This window comes from Zeugodacus cucurbitae, chromosome 2, assembly GCF_028554725.1.
Source record: "Zeugodacus cucurbitae isolate PBARC_wt_2022May chromosome 2, idZeuCucr1.2, whole genome shotgun sequence".
Lineage (NCBI taxonomy): Eukaryota > Metazoa > Arthropoda > Insecta > Diptera > Tephritidae > Zeugodacus > Zeugodacus cucurbitae.
The window spans coordinates 56,989,415-57,014,432 of NC_071667.1; the positions used below are offsets into that span (position 1 = coordinate 56,989,415).

Here is a 25,018-nt window from a genome sequence, read left to right on the forward strand (position 1 = left end):
TGTTAGAAGGTAACAGCTGCTGCATTGTAAATAGAAGACTGCACAAGAAAAATGTGTTGATAAAGTTGATAAAGCAAAATAGACAAAATGTTGGAGACAAAACAAAAACAAATGTGAAATGTCAGAACATAGCAATTGTACAGAAGTTTCGTAATTTTTTTTATTAAAAAGAAATTGTACGTCGCTAATAATTTTAGTCAGTGGCGCTAAGTGTTGTGAGAATATACTAATTTTCCAACGTAGTGAAATGGTGAATAAGCGATTGATTGAGCAATACTAAGGAGGTTTACAAATAGCAATTGCCAAGACGTGAAATCAAGAAGTGAAAAATCCAGAAGGCGATAACAATTATTCAAACTTACATATACATATACATATATAAATATATACACCTTAACTTCCACAGTGCGCAATTATTGCAAAAAAAAAAAATAAGTTATAAAAATCAAAGATTTCGATCTAATAAAAAACAACATTAATTTGCTTTAAACACATAAATAGTAGGGCTCTAAAGTGTGAATAAGTTACAAATCGATGTGTGTAGTGTTAAGTTCAGTTGGAGCTGAGAATTTTGCCAGCCGCCGCGGAGTACTAGGAGCCATCGTGCTCTGTTCGAATCCTCCTTTCGCAGAGAAAGCATCGCCAAAGTTCTTCTAAAATATTAAAAAAAAAAACTGCAACACAATTGGATGAAGAGTGGTAAGAGTTGGTAGCAATATATTTTCCAATTGGAATATCATGACTAAGAAATAGTTCCAAACAAAATGTGATTTTCATATTATATAATTATCTCGAGGAAAAGCTAAACAAATAGAATAGGAGCATACAAATAGATATACTTATGTATATAACAAACAATTTATCTAGTTACGTTTTTTTATTTGAAACAGTATTTGTGAAAACAAAATTAAAATGTTTGTGATAATTTAAATAGATTAGTGACTTAACCAGATTTGGTACAAAAATTTCAAATTAATGATGACAGATGAATAACGATAATTTGCTTTGCATATATGTACATATTTTTTGAATATGTATGTAATAATATATAATTGTGTAAATATTTAAATATATTTAGAAGGGCGCAGTAACTTATTTGTAAATCTGAGTATTATTACGTTGCATTGCATATACATACTTACATATATAGGTAGATTGCTTTTATTTTTTATGATTCTTATCATCTTCAATCTTGAAAATTTATTTCTTATTTAGTTGAACAATAAATGAAGATAATGAGTGGCAATTTAATCAATTAAATGAGTCATTCAGGTGCTAAAAATATCCCTAATGCAGATATGTATGCAATACAACATAATTAATCTGATAAAATCCCTGCCTGATGAGATTAATTCAAAGTTTTTAAAGCTATTAAACATCATTATGTACTGTCATTAAAAATATCGCAGTATCATCTCTTAATATTATTCAAGTAATTCTTTAACATAAATGCATATAATTATTGTTTATTTCCTTTACATAATAAATTGCTATATCAGAGCTCTACTTAATTGAAACACCTGACTTCACAAACAACAATTGGAATCAACTTTTGTTGAATTGTCTAGTTTTACGTATTAATAAACAAAATATAATAAATGTGTAAATATATAAAGATGTGTGTGCTTAAGCACGTAACAGATATGATTGCAATATTTTTGCAATATTCTTTAATGAAATCTTGTTTTTTATTACTTGTTTACTTACTAGCTCTATCAGTTGCGTTATTTACCGGGTTAAGTTCAAAGTCCACATACATAATACTTCATACAAAGCGTGTTTCTGCGCGAGCCTCTTTCCACGTTTTCTTTTCTTATGCTTTGCCATAGCCATATAAATTTGTGTCTAAATATCCACAATTTCATATACCGACACAAATTTATTTAGTATGTGTTTTATATATAAAATTTGTATGTATTTACTATGTGTATAGTATGTGCGTATGCTCCCCTGAGTCGTACGCTTTTGTCGTCTATTAGCATCTCGAATTGTAGTGCAAATCTATAAATAAGTTCAACGAACAGAAACACCATTAAGTTTGCGATAATGTGTTCTATATTCATGAAGTATGTTTTACTTTGTTCTACATTATTTTTGGAATTTTTTTTACAGGAATTTCATACTAATATTCATAAAATAGATACACTTATTTATTAAATTAAATATGATTAGTTGTCAAATAAAATATAAATGTGATAGTTTTCATACAAAAAGATTTGGAACTGGTTGAGGAAGTGGTATCTTGGAAAGACTTCTTCTTAAGATTTTTTTAAGGATTATTTTAATTTGTATACTTTTACGCACATGTTGCTTTAGCAGAATTGATGAAAATAATATAATGAATTTTTAGTAATTTAGTTTTTTAGGTTATTCTGAACAAATTATTATTAAAATATAAACAAAAATCTAATTTTCACTGAATTTTAGTAATTCAGTTTTTTTTAGGTTATTCTGAACATTTTTTACATAAACGACAATGCAATAAAAAATAAAATATTTACTACAAATTATTATTTCCGAAAAATTGTGCTATTCATAAAGTATGATAGTTAAAAATTCGTAATACACTAATCAAAATTTGTAAAATTTGTAAATTAAAAAGGAAAAAACTTTTTTTTCACTATGAATCTGTTCCAACAATTTTCCAACCATGAATCCACTTAGGTAACCGCATATTCATATATTAATATAATATGCATGCATGTATGTATGTAGAAGTGTTCTAGTTCATATGCATCAAGATCAAATGATCGTTGAGCATTTGGTGCAAACCTTGAAAATTATTTAAATGTCAATTACGTGGGCAAATATACACATGTACATAGGTATGTACATGCATTTATTCACTGAATGTTAACAGACGCGTGTTCATAGCTCAATAAATAGTTGCAACTAATTTTAAAAATAGAAGAAAATTATATGGACATACACGTACATAAATTAATGCACATTTTTATACATATGTATGTATGTATGTATATTGGCGAGCATTTGCCAATGGACGTCACTGCAGGGCAACCGTTGTTGCGCACAATAATTTTCAAATCTAATGCAATCAATTTCAATTGCAAAACATTAAAAATAAGAATAATAATAACAAACACAATATAAAATGCATAGAGCAAGCGTTTGAAAGTGCACGACAACATTTCTACACTCCTATATGAAAGTGTTACAATATAGTGCATACACACCTACGTCTATATGTATCTGTATGTATTCAAAGCTAATTATTTATAAATGCACTTCAAAAGTATTTTAAACTACATAAATTTGTGCTTTTACGTATACATAAGTTTATGCATTTGTTTATAATGCAAAACGTCTTTGACAGCGTCCCATAATTGTGCGTTGCCTTCAATCAGCTGTTTTCTGTTACTGTCTTTTTTTATTTACAACACGCTTTTGCATTGTTTATCATTACGATTCTTGTTTTGAGCATATTCGTTGTGTATTGCTTTCCAACCGCTTCGCATTGTTTTGTTTACTCATACATATGACCGCGGCATGAGGTCATATTTGCCTTTTGCGTTTTGTAAACTCGAAATAAACTGGCTGCAATATTCTCATGTATGAAAATCTATTTATAGTGCACAATGAAAATTCGCATGTTCTCTGCCATTTACGAGTGGAAGTGCATAATTTTGAATGTAAAAGTATGTGGAGACCAGCTTGATGCGATTGTTGACTTTTTGGTTCTATAAAACGTATGAGGAAGTCAAAATACCTTTCTACATATGTATGTATGCGTATACATTTTTATATTCTTGTAAGAAAGGTTTTGCTGTCAGTTAAAATATTTGATATGGCGAGCTCTTGCTGCAACCCAAGGAAGCATGTCTGTCCTTCAATTTTTAATTTTTTGTTTTTTAATGAAACTCTGGGAGTGTGGTATCAAAAAAGAAATTGTTTGAATTTATATTTAATCGTCCTGCCTTTAGAATTAAATATCACGATTACTGTGCTGTAATTCATAGATTCTAGTCTCTAAAGTACAAAACTTTTAAGGGTTTACATGGAATTTGTCGGGTAAAAAAGGCCTATTTTCAATTTTTTTTCTATGTAAAAAATTATTTAATTAATTCAAACTTTTTTCTGTCTAATAGATAAATATTTAAAGAATAATTTCTGAAATTTACAAAAAATTAAAACTCCTCCATTGTTACGTCACTTCCGGTGATCCCTCGGAAAAAAGATGCGTCCGCGTTGTCAGCATAACTCCTGGCAAGATCATCCAAAATGAAAAAAAAAAAAACAAAAACAAGTATTTTAGGTAAGACCATAAACTCGTGCTTGAATGAAGGAAAGACAACAAAATTGAAAATTGGAATTTTGGCAGAAATTTTTCCAAAAGAATTTAAATTTCGGTGAAATTTGTTTGATATTTTTTTTAATTAGTTGTAATTGAAGGAGAAAATCCATCGTTCAAGCACGAGTAAATTATATCTCGAACAGCTGTGCAAAATTTCATCAAGATTGGTTGAGTAGTTTTCGAGAGCATTTGACAACCGACTTTAAAAACACTTTTCCGAGAAAATCGCGTTTAAAATTTTGAGTAACAATAATACCTAACCTGAGCGCACACCTTCCAAAGACTGCGAAACTATTATTCTGATCAACTTGAAAATTTAGGATAATATTCTTGAGATATTAAATTACAGAAGAATGCTTTTTAGTAACAGTGCAGTGTGTAATGTTAAAAATCCGCCATAGTGTGAATGATCTATTAATATTATCGTTATAATTTTTTCAAATCTTGCACTAAATAGCAAAACGGAAAATATTGAAATATGAATTAGTATATTCTTATAGCAATAGAACTTAAATCGACGCTTGTTATTGTTCTATAATAGTAACTAATTGAAGTTTTTTCGATGTTAACTTAACTTAAACTGTAAAGTCAACTAACCTGTTTGTTTTTAAAGCAATTGATATCGCAATGTAAACATGTTGATCACATACACCTTGCTAATGTATAATGCATACATCTTAACACATTTCGTTCGGCACACGTGTGTAATAGCGTTCTATACCAATATTTTTGCACGTACTATTTGTAATCAAATAAATATTTTATTGTTTAGGCACATACAACAGTACAATAAATACACAAATAAGTTATTGAAATGAAGTATTCGTCGTACATACATACTTACATGCATATGTACATGAATATTTGTACATACTTATACATATATATTTATTTGTAAATATGCATGTATGGATCTACTTATGTACATTGAATGTCACGGAAAGCTGATAGAATCAATCAATGCCTATCGCTGTACAAAGCTAATTGTAAATCATGAGGATTCAGCGCTAAACTAGAATATGCTTGTAATTATGTACACACATATGTTTTGCACTCATTAATCATTAATCTAACAAAATTAATGAGTATTTTTGTTACAAAGTAATACTTGTGCACACATGTTTGTATGTATATTTTGATAACGATTAAGTAATACTTGTTTAGTTGCACAGTTTATTACATTAAATGATCTCGTTAAACTTCAAAACCTAATCAGTTATAAGAACGTGCTGAAATCTACAAATGCATGTTCTCTGCAGTGTTCTTAGCAGCTTTAATTCATAATTAACTAATATTTAGTAAAATGGTATTAAAATAATGGTGAAACACTTAATTCCTTAGTTAAGTTGTATACATAAATATATACTATCGTACATAAGTGCTAAGTAATGTTATATAAATTTATTATTGCATATTTTTTATATTTTGCTAACGAGTCAAATACTTTATATAAAAGTATGTATGTACATTTCCCAAACGCCCACAAAGTCGGAAAAAATTCTGCTATTTTTTATAGCCACTTGACATATTTTTGGATATAAGCCAAAGATCTTTTGTTTTCACACACTAAATCCTTTTCTTTGGATTTTGGACTAGTATTTTAAATATATACCTAGCATGGCTAGCATCTATACATATTATAGATGTAAATATAAAAATGTTTACGAGAATTGGACTTTCTTGTGAGCAAACACGTGCTAAAATGCTGTAATTGTGTCTATTATTCCATAGATTATAGTAATTATATTTTCATTTGAAGTTCTATATCAAATCAAAAATGAAAACTTTCTCCTTAATAGTAAACATAATATTGCAGATTGCTCTTCCCTACTTCGCCCTACAACTCGTGTGAGAATTGTAAAAAGTGTGTTAACAATAATTTTTAATACCTTTATATTTAAATAGCAATTTCTACCATTATTCACAGCAATGCAGATGTTCACTTAAAAGGCGGTGTGAAGTTTAAATTTAGCTGCTTAAATTTACAGTTGTATAATAATTTGCACACTTTTGCTAAAATGTTGCACTTGAATGCTAGCTAATATTTGTGTATGTGTGTTTATGTAAATACTGAAAAATATTTGTTTTTGTAATAAGTGCAAATATTTTGGCCAATAAACAATTTTCATAAATATGAATATACTTAGTGAAAAAAATTAAGCTCGATTTTTTTAATAATAATGGAAACAAAGTATGAAAAAATAAATGATAAACAAAACAAAAATTAAATTTAAGAACTTAAATTAGTAATATTTTTTTAATTAGTTAGGCTGAAAATATTTCTCTTATTTTTTTCTTTTAACAAGTCTCAAAAATTAAATGAAATTAATTTAATTAATTAAAATAATTGTTGTATGATATACCTACATTTATGTATTTTTTCCATATATGTACAGTTTTACTTAGTGCTTAGGTAGATATGTATAATATTTGCTTACTCATTTATATTTGTATTCATGTGTGTGTACTTATGTGTACTTAACGGTTATCATTATCTTCAGCAATAAATTTAATTTTTACTACCCATATCAGTAGCAGATGCTTAGATTTAATTTTCGGCCTCTTAGTTATAACAATATGTTTATACATATATACATATGTACATATGTATATGTATATCTATTAACACTTATGTATGTGCATATGTATGTACACGCGTATATAAAGCTTTACTGTCGCTTGTCAAATATTAAATACCTTGTTTATACAAATGCGGTTGAGTTCACTTAATTTTTGCATAGGTACATACTATAACATATGTACATACTATTTACATAATTGCATACATAAATAGATAGTCCACTTTATATACTAATTGTTTAATTTGTTTTGTCATCTTAGGGTGTTGCAGCTTTTTTTTGTTTTCTAGCAAACAATTTTTTTTTTGGTCTAGCAAAAAGGAATCCATTAAATTGTTTCTATTAAATTGAAGGTTTCATTTTTCATACTTAGAATGAACTAATCCGAAATATGCACACTTTTGCTCGATAATCTCTTGTCATTTTGAAATTCAATTCTTAATAAATAACACTCTCATAGAAACCTTCATCGCTATTGGCGAAAATGTGAAATAGTCCTGTCCTTTGTCGTGTCATGGTGATGTTATTCTTTGTAAATATCAAAGGTATTTTATTTGACGGAAGTGAATATCAATTAAAGCCTGCTTGTGATTTCCTTTCATTTCAAGAACAATTAAATAAGCTAAGTCTTTTATAGTACTTAGAAAGGTCCCGCCTTAATGCCCCCATGTCCGCGCATATCTATGGAAATGGTATAAACAGCCGGCAAAAAATATAGAATGTTATTTTTCGCTTTCATCACATATTCGCTACATATTCAATCTCTATAGAAACAAACACTTATATACCACATAGCTGCCACTGATAATGTACAGTGTACACGTACTTATATCCACGGCGCTACGTATCAACTCACAAATACTATACAGTTACTGATTTTCTGCGTTTATAAAAATGTGAACAAACAATTAAGACTTTTGCTTTATAGAACTTTTCTACAATTGTTTGTCGATGATTATTTTGTTTTGTTATTCCTGATATATATAATACTAAAGCATATATGTGTTTAAATACATACTTACATATATACTATTTATGGACATTATTTATATGGGCATTTGTATGTAATTATGAGAAATTATGTCTATATATAAGTTTGTTCTTATGTGTTCTTCTTGCACTCAATATCTATGAATTCATTTAGCTATCTAATTACATATGTAATTAATTAGTTTTGTTGTAATTTCCATTATTGAAACCCTGTACCTAAGAATATTAACTTAGCACAGCCTCTACTATAAAGAATCTGTCTCATATCAGAAACACGTACAGTCATCCTCATTGTATGCTGATGAAGATACATATAATATAATCTATCCCAGTGGGACTTGGAAGTAGGAAAGAATTGGATACTTCCTACTGAAAAGATAAGTAGAGGTACTTTCCTACAATAATACTATCTAATTTCGTTTTTCTGATCAATGTCATTGGAGCGAAGGACCTCCACTTCGCTTACGAATTCATATGACGGAAAGTACTTTCCCACACCTAATTTTGATTAATTCAGTAGGTAGTTACTATAAACCTAATATTTCGTGTGCTTCAAAGTACTTTCCCCACACCAATATTTTATTAATTCGGTAACTACTTACTATAAACCCAGTATTTCGTATACTTCGAAGTATTTTCCTTCAAACTATTTTTTCTATTACATACTAGTAACTACTTACTATAAACCAACCATTTGCAGAAACAGTGGACACCATTAATTTTATTTAAATATTTTATTTTTTAGATTTTAATATGCAGTTTGTTTTAAAATGACGATTTTTCGCCAGTTTTAAAGCTTGTCGCAAGTCTTTAACAAACTCGCCATGGAAATATCCTTCTTTCATTGATGCCTCTGAAATCATAAAAAATTTTAGAAAATATGTATATATTTTTTCCTTTCTATAATTATTTGCCAAACAAGCAGTCGATTAACCCCTTGCATTCCTTTAAGGAGTATTTGGAATGAATGCCATCGTAGTTCAACTGAACAATAAGACTCCTTTCGAAAATACCCTCAATAGATTTAATAATCGCCGTTTTGCCTATTATATTTTTAATGATTTTTATCAATAGAAAAATAGGTATAGTATTTATTAGTCAAATAGTGAAACTTAAGGGATTATATAGACTACTTACATAGTCTGCACTGGAACCTGCCACTATATCTGCATTCAGTTTTTTTAATGCTTCCAAGTTGGACAACGCGAACACACTTCTCGTTCCATAGGAGCCCACATCTTTTTCAAATAGCTGCTTAAACATCGCCGCGTATCATCTGATAATATTATTAGTATGTACGATATGTACATGTATATAACATATTTAATAAAATTTAATGATTAATAAAATTTGATGTTAGTACTTACCTTGATAACTATATACATATGTATATATATCTCCACTTTTATTTCTTTGCACTTTATATTTATTGCTTAATTTATTTGCAACACCCACAAGCAAACTTCTTCTTTAAAGTGACAAATAACTTCATGGACGAGAACGTTTACCAAAAAATGCCGTTACTTCTTGAAAAAAAATTCAACATATCAAATACAATAACAGAAATTTGTACAAGCATACAATTTGCTGAAATCGTAAGCGGCTTAGTAGCGAGGTTGAATTAAATTTATAAACCTTTTCCTCATTGGCATACCATCAATTTACGAAGTAATCACTTTCATCTTCCATAGCCAATAAGTACTTTCAAAACTAATGAAATATAGAAGTACTTTTTCCAAGTTCCACTGGGATATAATCTAAGGAATTGGGTTATAATCATGCTAAAGAGATCTTAGTTACATATGTTATACTCTTCATAGTTTTAATAGTTCATATAGGACATGCTTGCAGATTAAAATAAAATATGTGCCAATCTTTTAAAGAAACAGTATTTTTATAAACAGATTGCTGAGCGGTTCAATATTGTTCAAAGTGCAAAATGGATTAGATAGGCGATTTCAGTTACTGCTTTATCAAGTTCAACGTAGATTATAAAGAAGAAGTATTATCGTTATCTTAGAAGGAAAGGGTGCTAAGTTCATGTGTGCAAAATATAAATAAATGTAAAATGATAGATAGATACACACAGATAAATATACATATAAATATTTGAACACTTTTGTTTTATAAAAGCTAGGTTAGAAATTTACTCGTTTATAAATTCACAATTAATAAAACATAAATACTAATAATGTCAAATATAACCCATTTCATTTCGAACCCTTTTCAACTAATTTCCAAATGGCTTTTGAACCTTATTTTGGAATTCAAGTAAACATACATGTACAACATAAACCGTTTTAACTTTTTCAAAATCTATCACAAAAACATCATTTTTACTTGCGAACTTTGTATGTACAACATGTACTCTTCGGTAAACAAAAGTCACTTCTTATCTCGCGCCTTCTTCTTATTTCATTTCACTAGTCATCTGTGCGTCATCATCTATTTAATCTGTGTGCTAATTAGCTATTCGAAACCATCAAAGTCGACACACACTAACGATTGCATTCTACAAGTAATCTGCCACTTATACTCTGACCTTCACAGCTGTGGAACATTTACGCACACTTCTTCGTGTCTGTATATATTTTTATTTATTTACATAGATGTCTATCCGATGTAAATGTACTGATTTGTAAGAAAAATGTTAAAGAAAGTAGTCAAGTTTTAAAACATGTTTTTAATTAATATGTATTTCACATAATATACGGTACTTATTATATGAGTGTGGTTGCAAAAGCTAAGAGAGTCCTTTGTTGGGTAGGTTAGGTTTATCTAACAAATCGAAAATCAAAATATCTACCTCCGCTTAAATCTACAATAGTTTAGTTTGCCACAGAAAATATTTCCTTGCATCTGATCTCTCTGAACAGTTTTATAAGGTTATTTCAAATTCCTATATAATTAAGGTTTTCATAAACACCGACATAGAGTGCTTAGTAAGTTTTTAAATGAGTGGTTCTCACAAGTATTATTGATATTTTGTCAGCAACACAAATGAAGCACAACAAATGACACCAATTTCCAGCTGCTAATTAAATTGTGAACGAAATTAGTTTTTCATCTGTTATTCCATTACGATTATGCCGCTTCGTGAAGTCCCTAATTGCTTGTATATGTATTTTCAGTTTGCAATGAGCCGTCTTCTCGAGAAGCCCAACATAGCGATGTCCATTAAGTCGTCGTCAGGTAGTCAATTGTCCTCAAGTGCTGCAGCCGCCGGTAATGCCACCGCATTAAGTGTTAGTGCCAGTGAAATAGTAACGCAAAGTGCAACGACAACAACAAACACAACACCAACACCAACCGCAGTACTCAGTTCGAACGCAACTACTAATGGTAAGTAAAGTGTAAGAGTATGCAAATCCCTACGATTTATAACTAATTTCTGTCACTTGCTCAACTACTACAGGAACCCATACAATTTTCGATGAGGTCTTTATAAGCTTGGTGTCCGGTTCGGCGGCTGGAGCTTTAGCGAAAACCACTATTGCCCCACTTGATCGCACAAAAATCAATTTTCAAATAAGGTACGTTTCGGTTTTAAATAGTCAAATTTGATTTTTCGCCTAAACGTCTTATTTAAATAATTTCTACAGTAAAAACGTTCCCTACTCATTTAAAGCGGCGATCAGTTTTCTTAAGAATACCTACGAGAAGGAGGGTATTTTGGCGTTATGGCGTGGCAATTCGGCGACCATGGCGCGTATTGTGCCTTATGCAGCCATACAGTTCACGGCGCACGAGCAATGGCGTAAGATTCTGCAAGTCGACAAGGATGGTAGCGAGTAAGTTTCTACAGTTATATACATATATAAAAATAATAAAAAAAATATCATTTTATTCACCAGCACAAAAGGTAGACGTTTTATAGCCGGTTCATTGGCTGGCATAACCTCACAGTCTATGACTTATCCACTGGACTTGGCACGTGCCCGTATGGCCGTAACGGACAAGTACACCGGATACAGGTATGCTAACGTCAATTTAAAGCATTAATTTAATTTTATAATGTAATTTTTGTGCATTTACAGAACGCTACGACAAGTTTTTGTAAAAATTTGGGTCGAAGAAGGACCGCGCACACTTTATCGTGGCTATTTCGCCACCGTCTTGGGTGTGATACCGTACGCGGGTGTTTCCTTCTTTACCTATGGCACACTCAAGCGTGAATATTATGGTGAGTTTCGAATTTAATCTAAGTCTGAAACTTAACTTAACTTTAGTCTGAAAAATTCCATGTAAGGGTCAGCGATTTTAATCGCAGCACTTGTGAAGGCAATGTTACAACTTCGAGTGTATTTTTATTAGTAAACAAGTAAGGAAGAGCTCTAAGTTGGGGTAAATGTAGTTTCATAAAGAAAATATACCACTTGACTCATATCTTCTGCATAAAGTTCACTAGAATAACGGCAATCATTATATATGTATAGTATATGAGGGGTGAAATAATTCCTCAAACAATTTCATTCATTTTCTTCACCAAGCTACATTATATTTAAGACTATACGCTCTCTTATATTAGCTGAGCTATTTCACGTAATAACCGATATATGTACATATACGGTATAGAGTTCTCCCGAAATTTTAAAATCGAACTATGTGGTACATAGGGCTCGGGAAATATTGACCCAAATTTGCCAATGGGTCGAGTACCTCACGTTCGATATATGGGGCCTTGAAAACTTATGGTCCGGTTTTTAGAAGGCCTGTTCCGATATCTTCACTGCTGCTTGACTTATATATTGTAAAGTAAACGATTCAGATTGACTTCAAAAGTCTGGTATATGGGAAGTAAGGGTGGTTGTGAACCGATTTGGCGTATTTTCACATTTCATGGGAAAACAAGGAAAATATTATGAACCGAATTACATTGAAATTGGTCCTGTAGTTTCTGAGATATAGTTTTTAACACATAAGTGGGCGGAGCCACGCCCATTTAAAATTTTATATGGAAATTTGAGTAAAGCCCATCTTTACCATGGAATTAAAGGATTCTGGTGTTTTTTCATACTGAATTAAAGCATTTTTAATAGTTTTTAAAATAACCTTTGCATGGTAGATAGGCGTGGTTATAATCCGATTTCCTCCATTTTCATACTGTATAAGGTAGTATCTGAAGGAAACGACTGTAGAGAGTTTCGTTGATATAGATTTAGTAGTCTACGAGATATGTCCAAAACACTTAGTAGTGGTCGGAGTCGTGCACATTTTAGTTTTACTAGAATCTTCTATCTTTATCGTCGGTTTCTACGATTGCCGGGTCCACATAACGGCCCGGAACGGACCTAAAATATTTTTCTGCTTCTACAACAACAACAACTATATATGTATACTGATATACAAACATCGATTAAATATAATACAAAAATTAGCTATAAGGGTATAAAAAATTGTTATTGCTGCAACTAAAAAATATTATTGTTATACATTTACAGAGGTGACAGGCAACGCAAAACCGAATACTCTAGTCTCACTTGCATTTGGTGCTGTAGCCGGCGCGGCAGGGCAAACATCCAGCTACCCACTGGACATAGTGCGCCGGCGTATGCAAACGATGGGCGTCAATAAAGGCGCCAACGATCAATACCGCACTATATACTCGACATTGAAGAAAATTTATAAGTAAGTACCAAGTTGGCGCACGTTTAAAAAATGTATTTACCGTGTATTTATTGAACATTTTATTTCTTGCAGGGAGGAGGGCATCAAAAATGGCTTCTACAAAGGGTTAAGCATGAACTGGATCAAAGGTCCGATTGCGGTTGGCATCAGCTTCTCTGCCTACGATTTAATTAAGGAGCTACTTAGGGAATTATACCATTTGAAACGTGGTCGATACGATGCGTAAATGATGAAATTGTTATTGTTTATATTTTAATGATATTTATATGTATTGTTATGTTAAATTTTCTTATTTTTTACTTGAAAAAAAAAAAAAACAAACACACACACTAAACGATATACTAAAGGACGAAAATAATTGAAAGTGAATTAAAATACGAATAACCATGCATTACTGTTATAAACTTACTGATAAGCTGAGTAAAAGCGAGCAATGTTCAATTATTTTATCTCAACATTTACAATGGATATCTCTGCATACATAGTGCATACATACATACATTTATGTATTATATATACATATGTATGTGCGTTCGAATATATTCAGTGCAATTTGCCACCTACATATGTCTATTCTATACGGAATATGAAACGGTAATCGATTCCGCTTCAAATTTGTAGCGAGCCAATGTTTTGTTCCTTTTTATATGTGTTAAAATATACAATATATAAATAAATATAAATTACGAGTAATTTAATGTTTAAAAATATAGTAAGCACAATGCGACAATAAATCTTAACTGATTTTTCATATACATACATACATAGTTATCTACAAGATACGTGCAATCTTCTAGTTACAGATTGTACAACTTACATGTCTGGATGTTATATACACATAAGGAAAGCAAAGAGTTTGGAGCTAATTGAAATCTTTTTCAAAAACTGTCTAATATTAGTGTAATTAGTTTCTGATTTATACATACATATACATATAAGATAAAAGCTAATTATTAACTATGTTGTACAAATAACAAATAACATTTAAATGCTTATATATACTCTTTACAGTTTAGTTGTGCATCCAAGTACTCGTATAAATGCATAGTACGGGATTGTTGAAGTTTCGTAGGTCTTTTGGTGGATATTCTATTGTCGAAAATATTAGAGAAATTGTAAATAAATGGACTGCTGAATTGAAAGTGTCGTCTTTTTATTGTTTTCAACTGTTAATAATATCATTTGTTTCGGAGTTGCTGAAAAGTCTTCGAAGGAATTCATGAAATTGTTGTGGCAGTTGTTTACGAAATAGTTAACCTTTGTATTATTGGGCGTTATGATGACATGTTATTGCATAGATAATGCTTGGAAAGCATTGATTAATTAAATCCATATTAGGATCTATGGCTGATCACTGAATTGAAGTTCACATTTGTTTTACAAAAAACAATAATTTGTAAATAACTACTATCGTAGGATCTCAATTTCTGTGCCCTTTAGTACACACGTTTATGCAACAAATTACTCTTGAGACGATATGATATGCGGCTTAACTGAATATGTTTGGATTAAACTGTTGAAAACCATGCAACGGAAACCGAAACAGATCCGGAATATTATACGACTAACGAATATCAACTCGGCAGCATTTCTCAAAATTATTTGGAACATGTTACAACAACAGTAAAAAGGTGGATCAGCTCTTTCTGCAAGCAACAGACTACAGTCAAAGAATTTTTAAAGTTTCTTCAAATATAACGGCCATCAAAATTTTACTTCCGTTACATTACCGTTTCGCGTATAATGCTGCTTGTGCTGAATTGGATGGCAACACCGCCTATTTCATTCACAATTGTGAGAAGGAGAAACTTATACGAATTGCCTAATTGGATATAAGTCGCATTCGAATGGTTGATGTACTTTTGCTTTATTTTAACCTTATTAACGCTTAAGATATTAATTTTAATTAAAAGAAACCGACGGGAATCATAATGGCGTTCTATGGAATACAGATTAAGAAAGTGAAATATAAAATTTCTAATAAAGTGGTACGTTTCAAAGCTAGCAGATCCAATTGAGAATTTAACTGTAGTAAAATTTGACGTTTCTGAATTTCTGACAGTTAACTAACCTTACTGTTATTAGATTCAAGCATATCCGTTTTCTATATATTCTTTGTGACAATGTACCATGAAAAGAAATATTTTTTATCAATATATCTGAAATTTTAATTTTGATAATACATTATATATATATATATATAACAGTTAGGAGAACAAAACTATTATACCATTGTAAAATACGTTGCGTGAGTATAAAATTGGTGAGGTCTAAAACCCTTTATAACAGAAAAAATCATTTTTTGATAATTGCACATATTTCATACAGAGCGTAGCAATACGATTCGATGCTACCCTGGCATATTCTTACTGTTAACCGCAAGAGCTTAGATTCGACTATTTGTGCTCGCACAGTGATTATCAGACGTTCATTGAGTGAATAGCAAAAGCTAAGTCTGCGCTAATTTTTAAACTAATTTATATTCTTCTGAATTTGTACTTGCTGCCTTAGCAAATAACAACATAACTAAGTAAGGTAAGTAAATGATCATAAATTTGTAAAAATAGCAAGTAAGGAAGGGCTAAGTTTGAGGTGTATATTTTGTAAGGATCAAAGGAGAGAAAATATATTCAGGTTTTAAAAAAAGTTTGCCAAAATACTAATTATTCTTTATTCGCCGAAATCGTGAATGGATTACAACCATAGTGTCTTATTATATAGATATTGAATTTTGTCTATTTCTTTACTATACTTAGGTAAGAGGCAAGAAGAATATCTTTAGACTTATATTCAAATCAAACAAATATTTTCATTCATCATATTGTGGACAAGAAAACAAAATATCACATACATATATATGTATGTATATATATTAACCAATATATGCGGAATAATGTCAACCGGTGGTTTCAAACTCCTTATATTAGGTATAGGGGATCTAATCGATGTACTTAACCGATTTTATTCTTTTTAGTGAGAGAATTTTCACAGCAAATTTCAAACTCAATTTCATTAAAAGAACACACAATTTTTCCAAATATTCGGCATAAAGTTCACTAGGATAACAAAAGTCAATGAAATCGTATATATGTATGTAGGATATGGCAGTGCGGTGTGTTTCGCCATTTCGAGTGAATTTCGCGAAAATCAACAACCATAACAATAATGTTTTATGTATTATCCATAACAATTTTATAGCTTTTTGCGTTTTTTGTCTGTCGTCCAGCTCTTATTTGGCTGCTATTTAAACAAATCAATATTCTAAATATGCATGACTTCAGAAATTTTTAACTATGTTTAACTTAATGACTAGTTGAGCATGAACAATAAAAAAATTATTCTCACAAAATTATTTTGCAATTGACTAGACCGAATATAAAAATATACGTACTTATATATATTTACATACATATGTATATAATACATTTGAATTCCATAAATCGAACTCTTGAATTGGCAGTTAAAGTAAAATTTCATACAAATTACCTTCCATAATTCGAAGTCTCTCAAACTTGAAGTTTTTTTGTGGATTATGGTGATACGAGTTAAGAAAGTTATCTGCATATACCATCCCGCTAACTTCGAAGTAGGTCGAAAGCTTTTACACAGAGCTTTGGACACATCTTAACTCCGTGAATCGTACGTTTCAAGTCTTTTTACTGCCGAAACAAAAATACATTTCTCTGCACTGTATTACAACTAAAAAGAGAACTATACTTTATTCAAAAATACATATATACACATTGTATAATATACTACATGATTTATTGGTTCACTTAAATAGAGACACTTACTAAGAAAGAAAACATAACTACATAAATACAGAAAAATAGATTGTTTTGCATTTATTCTTAATTTTAATTATTAATATTTTGTGACGCTATTGGGATTTTAAATTTTTTTAAAAATTGGTTGAAGAGATACTTTCGAGTTAGCTTAATGGAATTACAGATTAAAACACTTCCAATACCAATTAACTCAATTATGTTGAGGTTTCAATAATTGGGAAGTCGGCAACCATCATCTGGTTGAAAGAACCATGAAATATGTCCAAAAAATTCACTAATCTCTAAAAAATTTGATCCCAAGGTTTTAAAGCTAATTCTCGTAATTTTTTAATCTACGATTTTCAAGTCGAAGGTCGAAAAACGCTATCTCCCAAACTATAAGACCACCTTTAGGGCTAGAAGTCGATTCAGGAGACTCTTTTCTAAAATTATGAAAATAATAGTTGTACCCATACGGTCCTCCATATTAAATTTCTTTTCACTGGATAGAATTTTTCTGCCCACGGAGGTGACTATTTGTTACCGAACAATAAACCATGCATTTGTAGTTTTTGTCAGAGAAGACATCTTGTTTCATGCAATGGTCTACTATATTTCGACTTTAATTCATTTTTTTTTTTGACAATTTGACGAATCGAATTTCCTTCGTAAGTCAAGATATTAATATCTATGTCTTTTTTCCCGATCAATTAAACTTTTTCTTTTTCCCCATTTTATTCGTAATTAGAAATTATCGATTAAACACATTGAATTCTTTAAAAAACGGTAAGGTTTTACATCTCTCTTATGCAAATGATGTTAACAAACAAAATACCGTTAACTTGAATAATATTTCTATGTTTGTATATTTTTTAATAAAAATTTAGAATAATCAAAAAACCATTATTTTATTTGCTCACTTTGCTTTTTGTATTTTTGCACTGTCTTATCAGACACTTTTGATTTAGTTTTTTGTTAAATTCCGGTGTTGATAAATTGGGTTTTTTTTATGGTTGCTTCAACTCAGAGCTTGGGTTGACCTCAATGTGCTTTGTTTTCTAAACTGCCTCGTTTCTTAGAGTATTTTTTTAAATGTCTTATCAATTTTCAGTTGCTTTGTATTTTGGCGTTATCGAGCTTAGCAAGATATTCTCAAAAGCTATAATGAATGCTGAAATGATCATTTCACCTGGAACTGGAAATGGTGGAATGGTGCCGTCTTTGGGAGATGATGACTTAATACAGTTATACTCGGATTTACAACATTTGTCGGCATCCATTTTAGCATTTCAAAGCGACCAACACCAACAATCAACAGAGCGCAACGGTTTAATTATGACTTTGGGTAATCTACTTCAAGAATATGGTGTCATCCAGGACCAATTGATAGGCGCATTGAAAGCTTGGCAACGAAAACAGACATTAGCCGGCAATGGTGCACCACCTCCTAGCAATTTGGATGATATACAAAAGATTGTGGAGACATTGTTTGACCACATCACAGAGATTATACTATTTATAAATAATCTCCTACAAATGGGGAATGAGGCAATTCTCAATGAGTACTTACAACAGGCACAGGAATTAAAACATATTCTCATAGTTTCAACATTCATCGTTGAAACGCAACCACCGCAGGTGATGAGAAAACTAGCAGGAAAGTGAGTAACATTTGAAGAATGTTATAAATCAAAATTAAATTATATGATACTTTCAGAAATTCGGCAACTGTTCGCTGGTTAATCGGTGATAAATTGGACATACATTTGAGCAAACCAGTTGTAAAATGTGAAATACTCTCAGGTAATATTACGATGCAAAAGAGAAAAACACTAAAGAAATTTCATGTTTCACAATATTTTCAGAGGATTTAGCAAAGCGACTTACTGTTGAAAACATCCGTATGCCACCAGAGAGCAGTGGCACAATGACGAACAATGAATGTAAAATGATATATGATAGCAATACTAGGAAATTCTCTGCAACTTTTTCGTATGTTAAATGACATAACATTTGTTAAAGTTAAATGATTAGTTTGCTTTTTTACAGAAATCTTATGATAAGCGACGTTCAACGCTTTGAGAGAAGGGGTTCTGAATATGTTACGGATAGAAAACACTCTTTGCTCTTTTACACAACTGCTCTTTTTAATGGTCATACGATTAATGTAAGTGTATCCATAGTTTTGGGGTGGGGGCGGTGTCTAAGGTTTGTTTCGTCGCAAAAAAGACCTTTTTTCATGAATTTTTTTAGAAAAAATTATTGCTGTAGGTTTATTTTACTTATTATTATATGAAAGTATAACATTTGAAGGATACTTAAAAGAAGTTTTATCGAAAAATAGCGAGGAATAACGGATTTATCGTTGATCTCTGCAGGCACCTCAAAAAAAAGTTTATGTGCGGTGACCAGCCTACAGCATCACTGGATCATCCGAAACCAAAAAAAATCAAAATTCCTTCTTTAGTTTATTAGGTTATCTTTCAATTGACGTCGAGTTTTTTTTAATCCTTCAATTTTTCAATTTTTGGTACCATTTTCAAGCCGATTTTAGACGAAAAAATCGACCTTTTTGTTATTGTAAAATTGTTAGTAATTAAAATTTTAATTAAAGTAATTAAAATAAAAATATATATGTAGAATATTTGTTCAAAGTTTCAAAACGATCAATGCAGTAGTTTTTTCTGTAGGCTGGTCACCGACTTTAAAAATGATATATTTGGGAAAATCGATTCAAAGTTTTCAGCGCAGGTAGCTGGAGGCACCGTTATTCAACCTGCTGTAACTTCATTAGTTTTTCTCCGAATGACCTTCAACACAATATTCGTGAGATGTTGATGATTCAGAAAAAAAATAAAAAAAAAATCATGAAAAAGTTGTCAAACCTTATTGACCTTATTTGTGGAATTATTTATGATTTTCATTAACAATTGTTAATTTTGTATTTGTATTTTATACTTAACAATTGTTAATTTTGTATTTATATTTTATACTTAGAGCTGGGCAATTAGTGTACCCTTAATTGTGATAGTACACGTTAATCAAGCTAGTAATGCCTGGGCTACGATTATATGGGATAATGCGTTCTCTGCAATCGAACGTGAACCATTCAAAGTTCCAGAGAGGGTACATTATATACAAATCTTGGAGGCATTAGATATGTATTTTGGCTACCATACAGGACGTAATTTAACTCAAGATAATTTGAATACTATTGGTAAGTGGAAACAATATTTGAACATTATAATTTTCACGACATTTTCTTAATGAAATCATTAAATTTGGCAGCCAATAAACTGAGAGTGGATGAAACTGGTCAGCTCAACGATTTTATTAGTTTTTCGCAATTCTGTAAAGATAAGATGCCTAACTGTACTTTTACCTTTTGGGAATGGTTCTATGACATAAAGGAGTTTACGAAGAACGTTCTACAGGAAGAATGGACGAATGGACATATTGTCGGATTTATAAGTGAACGGGAAGCCAGAGAAATATTAACTCATCAAGACAATGGCACTTTCTTATTGCGTTTCTCGGATGATATAAAAGGTAACAACACTTTTATGCACACACATATGTATGTATGTAGTGCATGTTCATACATTTGTATATGTGTTTATTTGGATGAATGCGTTAATTTAATTATTAATTTTAGGTGGCATAAGTATTGCTTATCGTGACTGTTGTGGCGAGATAATAATGTTGGAACCATGGACCAGGTTTGATTTCCACATACGTTTCCTAGCTGATCGTATACGAGATTTGAATATTTTAAATATCGTATATCCAACGATGATGCCTAGTAATGCGGCGTTCCGTACTCCATTTCCAAGACACGATGGTAATTATAATGATTTAGTTTAGTTTATGTAGATACAGTGTAACTTCCATAACACGAACTTCTATAACTCGAAGATCCCCATAACGCGAACTCTTGAATTGGCAATAGAAATCAAATTTCATCTATATTTCCTTCCATAAATCGAACTTTTCAACCAAAGCATAATACAAAATTTAAAATTTACTATCAAGGAGCAATTTAAAAAAATCCCTATATCTTATGGAAGCAAACAAAATATGATATTACACCTATGGAATGCAAAGACTGTATAAAAATCATTATTTTACAGCTTTTTGGAAAATGTTTGTTTTAATGAAAATTTCTTTAATTCAAAGTCTTTCTAACTCGAAGTTTTTTGTTGATTATGGTGATTCGAGTTAGAGAAGTTCCACAGTATATAATTATTCGAGACTTTCCAAGAAGTTATTTTATATATAGTAGTTAGGACCTGAAAATATATATATTTAGATATATAAGTCCACACCTATATACTAACAATCACGCCTTTGTGATGTATAATTACTCTCTCTCTCTCTCTCTCTCTCTCTCTCTTTTTAGTGCCGGGTTATATAAATCGTAATACATTTATTCTGAATGTAATGGAAAATATTGATTAAAATTGCTCAGTGATCATAAGATAACTTAATTATTATTATACAAATGCTTATACATATATGTATCTACACTCTTTACATTTACATCCAAGTACTCGTATAAATGCATAATAACAGGATAGTTGAAGCTTTTGGTGTATATTCTATTGTCGAAGATTTTAAAGAAATTGTAAATAAATGGAATGCTGAAATGAAAGTGTGGTCTTTTTATTCTTTTCTATGGTTAATAATATCATTTGTTTCGGAGTTGCTAAAAAGTCTTCGAAGGAATTCATGAAATTGTTGTGGCAGTTATTTACGAAATAGTTATACTGTATGTTAAGGGGTGTTATGAGGACTTTACTGACTGAATCATAAGGGCCATAGGAAATAGTTGACGGCAGTAGTAGCGATTGCGGGCATCTGGAAACTGCACAAAGGCGATATAATGAACATCTTAGGAATGGAATAAGTTCAAATTAGTAACATTTTTTTTGTTTTTTTAAATATACAATTTTTCAACAAATTTGTTTGGCATCAATTAACAGCTTCGAGATTACTACCGTTTAACTAATTTGGGTGTGATATAACGACAACGTAATTGCTAAATTTCCTCCTCTCCTCAGGATACATAGTCACATGTGTTTCATTAAGATATGTATGAGGTATTTTTACTTGGATAATATATTAAACAAAACAAAATGTTATGATATTGTATAATAATTTGCATTGGTTTAAAATTGGAGGGGTTTAGAACCCTTGTTTACAGAAAAAATTCATAATTGCACATATTTCGGGCAGGGTGACGCAATATCATTCAATGCCACCCTGGCATATTCTTACTGCTAACCGCAAGAGCTTAGTATGCGACTATTATTTATTTAGCGTCGGCAGTTGTGCACGCACAGTGATTATCGGACATTCATTGACTGAATAACAAAAACTACGTCTGCGCGAATTTTTAAACAAATTTATATTCACCTGAATTTGTATTTGCTGCCTTAGCAAATAACAACATAACTTAGTAAGGTAAGTAAATGATCATAAATTTGTATAAATAGCAAGTAAGGAAGGGCTAAGTTTGAGGTGTATATTTTGTAAGGATCAAAGGAGAGAAAATATATTCAGGTTTTAAAAAAAATTTGCCAAAATACTAATTATTCTTTATTCGCCGAAATCGTGAATGGATTACAACCATAGTGTCTTATTATATAGATATTGAATTTTGTCTATTTCTTTACTATACTTAGGTAAGAGGCAAGAAGAATATCTTTAGACTTATATTCAAATCAAACAAATATTTTCATTCATCATATTGTGGACAAGAAAACAAAATATCACATAGATATATATGTATGTATATATATTAACCAATATATGCGGAATAATGTCAACCGGTGGTTTCAAACTCCTTATATTAGGTATATGGGATCTAATCGATGTACTTAACCGATTTTATTCTTTTTAGTGAGAGAATTTTCACAGCAAATTTCAAACTCAATTTCATTAAAAGAACTCACAATTCCAAATATTCGGCATAAAGTTCACTAGGATAACAAAAGTCAATGAAATCGTATATATGTATGTAGGATATGGCAGTGCGGTGTGTTTCGCCATTTGTGTTTGTGTGTGTGCGTGTGTGTGCGATAATACATAAATTCACTTCGAGTGAATTTCGCGGAAATCAACAACCATAACAATAATGTTTTATGTATTATCCATAACAATTTTATAGCTTTTTGCGTTTTTTGTTTGTTGTCCAGCTCTTATTTGGCTGCTATTTAAACAAATCAATATTCTAAATATGCATGACTTCAGAAATGTTTAACTATGTTTAACTTAATGACTAGTTGAGCATGAACAATAAAAAAATTATTCACACAAAATTATTTTGCAATTGACTAGACCGAATAAAAAAATATACGTACTTATATATGTACATACATACATATGTATATGGGTGATTCTACGATAAGAGGCAACTTGTGCGGCAATCAGCTTAAAGTATTATTTTTGTCCTTTATGTTGTTATTTTTTTTTTTAAATGAATCACGTCATATTAATGTAGTGTATTAAACAACATCACAATTTACCGCATAACACGACTCTACAAAAAAATATGTTTTTCTTTGTCCTAGAGTTTATGATTTTCTGATTAATTTTGAACAAAAACGACAAGAAAGTACCTTCTTTTCGTATAAAGTTTGCTTTTGTAAAAGTTATAGTAATAATACTATATTTGGGGTTTATTAAGAGATAGTACCAATGAACATAAAAGAAAAAGAAAAAGTGTGCACTTTTAAATTATTTTTTACTTTTTTGTAAGTTATTTTGATAGTAAAACTTAACTGAAATGTTTCTTTAAGTGATTTCATTTTCAATTAAAAATTAAAACCACATTTTTTAAAAAACTATCGTTAAAACGGTGTCCTAAATAAAAAAGCACACTTTTTCATGTCATATATTTTTGTTCGTCTAATTAAGATCTAAACAATGGAAATTTACTGCTTTAAAGTTAAGGTCAAATTTTGTGTTGACCCGTGTAATTAACACAAGTTTTTCTGAAATTCCTTACAAAGTCTAAAAAAGTATCTCCTCTGGCTTGTCCCATTGCTACTTTTTATTTACCTTTCGGACAATACATATATTTTTTCTATGAGAAGCTAAACCTAAACTATGTTCAATCGGAAGTAAAATAATTAAAATTAAGTATGGTTAAATAAAAAACAAAATTATTTTGTTTATTTCATATAATTTTTATACTCTCGCAACAAATGTTGCTAAAGAGAGTATTATAGTTCTGTTCACATAACGCTTGTTTGTAACACCCAAAACTAAACGAGTTAGATATAGGGTTATATATACCAAAGTGATCAGGGTGAAGAGTGGAGTTCAAATCCGTCCGTCCGTCTGTGCAAGCTGTAACTTGAGTAAAAATTAAGATATCTTGATGAAACTTGGCACACTTATTTCTTGGCACCATAGGAAGGTTGAGCAAAAAAAAGCACGCCCACAAAATGGCGAAAACCGAAAACACATAAAGTGCCATAACTAAGCCATAAATAAAGCTATGGAAATAAAATTTGGTATGAAGGATCGCATGATGAAGAGGCATATTTGGATGTAATTTTTTTGGGGAAGTGGGCGTGGCCCCGCCCCCTGCTAAGTGTTTTGTACATATCTCGCAAACCAATAGAGTTATATAAACCAAACTTTCTGCAGTCGTTTTTTTAGCCACTTCCTAATACAGTCCAAAAATGAAAGAAATCGGATCATAACCACGCCCATCTCCCATACAAAAGTTAGGT

At 30.7% G+C, this 25,018-nt stretch overlaps 2 protein-coding genes across 2 annotated transcripts; both read left to right on the forward strand.

Annotated features, from left to right (window-relative positions):
• The first annotated feature begins 194 nt into the window (after window positions 1-194).
• Window positions 195-13,830, forward strand: LOC105209530 (mitochondrial coenzyme A transporter SLC25A42). Its single transcript, XM_011179951.3, has 8 exons — window positions 195-699; window positions 11,013-11,223; window positions 11,297-11,414; window positions 11,484-11,672; window positions 11,736-11,855; window positions 11,919-12,064; window positions 13,323-13,509; window positions 13,582-13,830. The coding sequence occupies exons 2-8, from the start codon at window positions 11,019-11,021 to the stop codon at window positions 13,733-13,735; spliced, it is 1,119 nt and encodes a 372-aa protein (XP_011178253.1). The 5' UTR covers window positions 195-699; window positions 11,013-11,018; the 3' UTR covers window positions 13,736-13,830.
• A 2,054-nt stretch (window positions 13,831-15,884) lies between these two features.
• On the forward strand, window positions 15,885-21,927 carry LOC105220588 (signal transducer and transcription activator-like). The gene is made up of 9 exons (XM_054236077.1): window positions 15,885-16,044; window positions 18,388-18,937; window positions 18,994-19,079; window positions 19,142-19,268; window positions 19,326-19,443; window positions 20,274-20,493; window positions 20,565-20,825; window positions 20,932-21,117; window positions 21,676-21,927. The coding sequence occupies exons 2-9, from the start codon at window positions 18,441-18,443 to the stop codon at window positions 21,732-21,734; spliced, it is 1,554 nt and encodes a 517-aa protein (XP_054092052.1). The 5' UTR covers window positions 15,885-16,044; window positions 18,388-18,440; the 3' UTR covers window positions 21,735-21,927.
• Window positions 21,928-25,018: the final 3,091 nt, after the last annotated feature.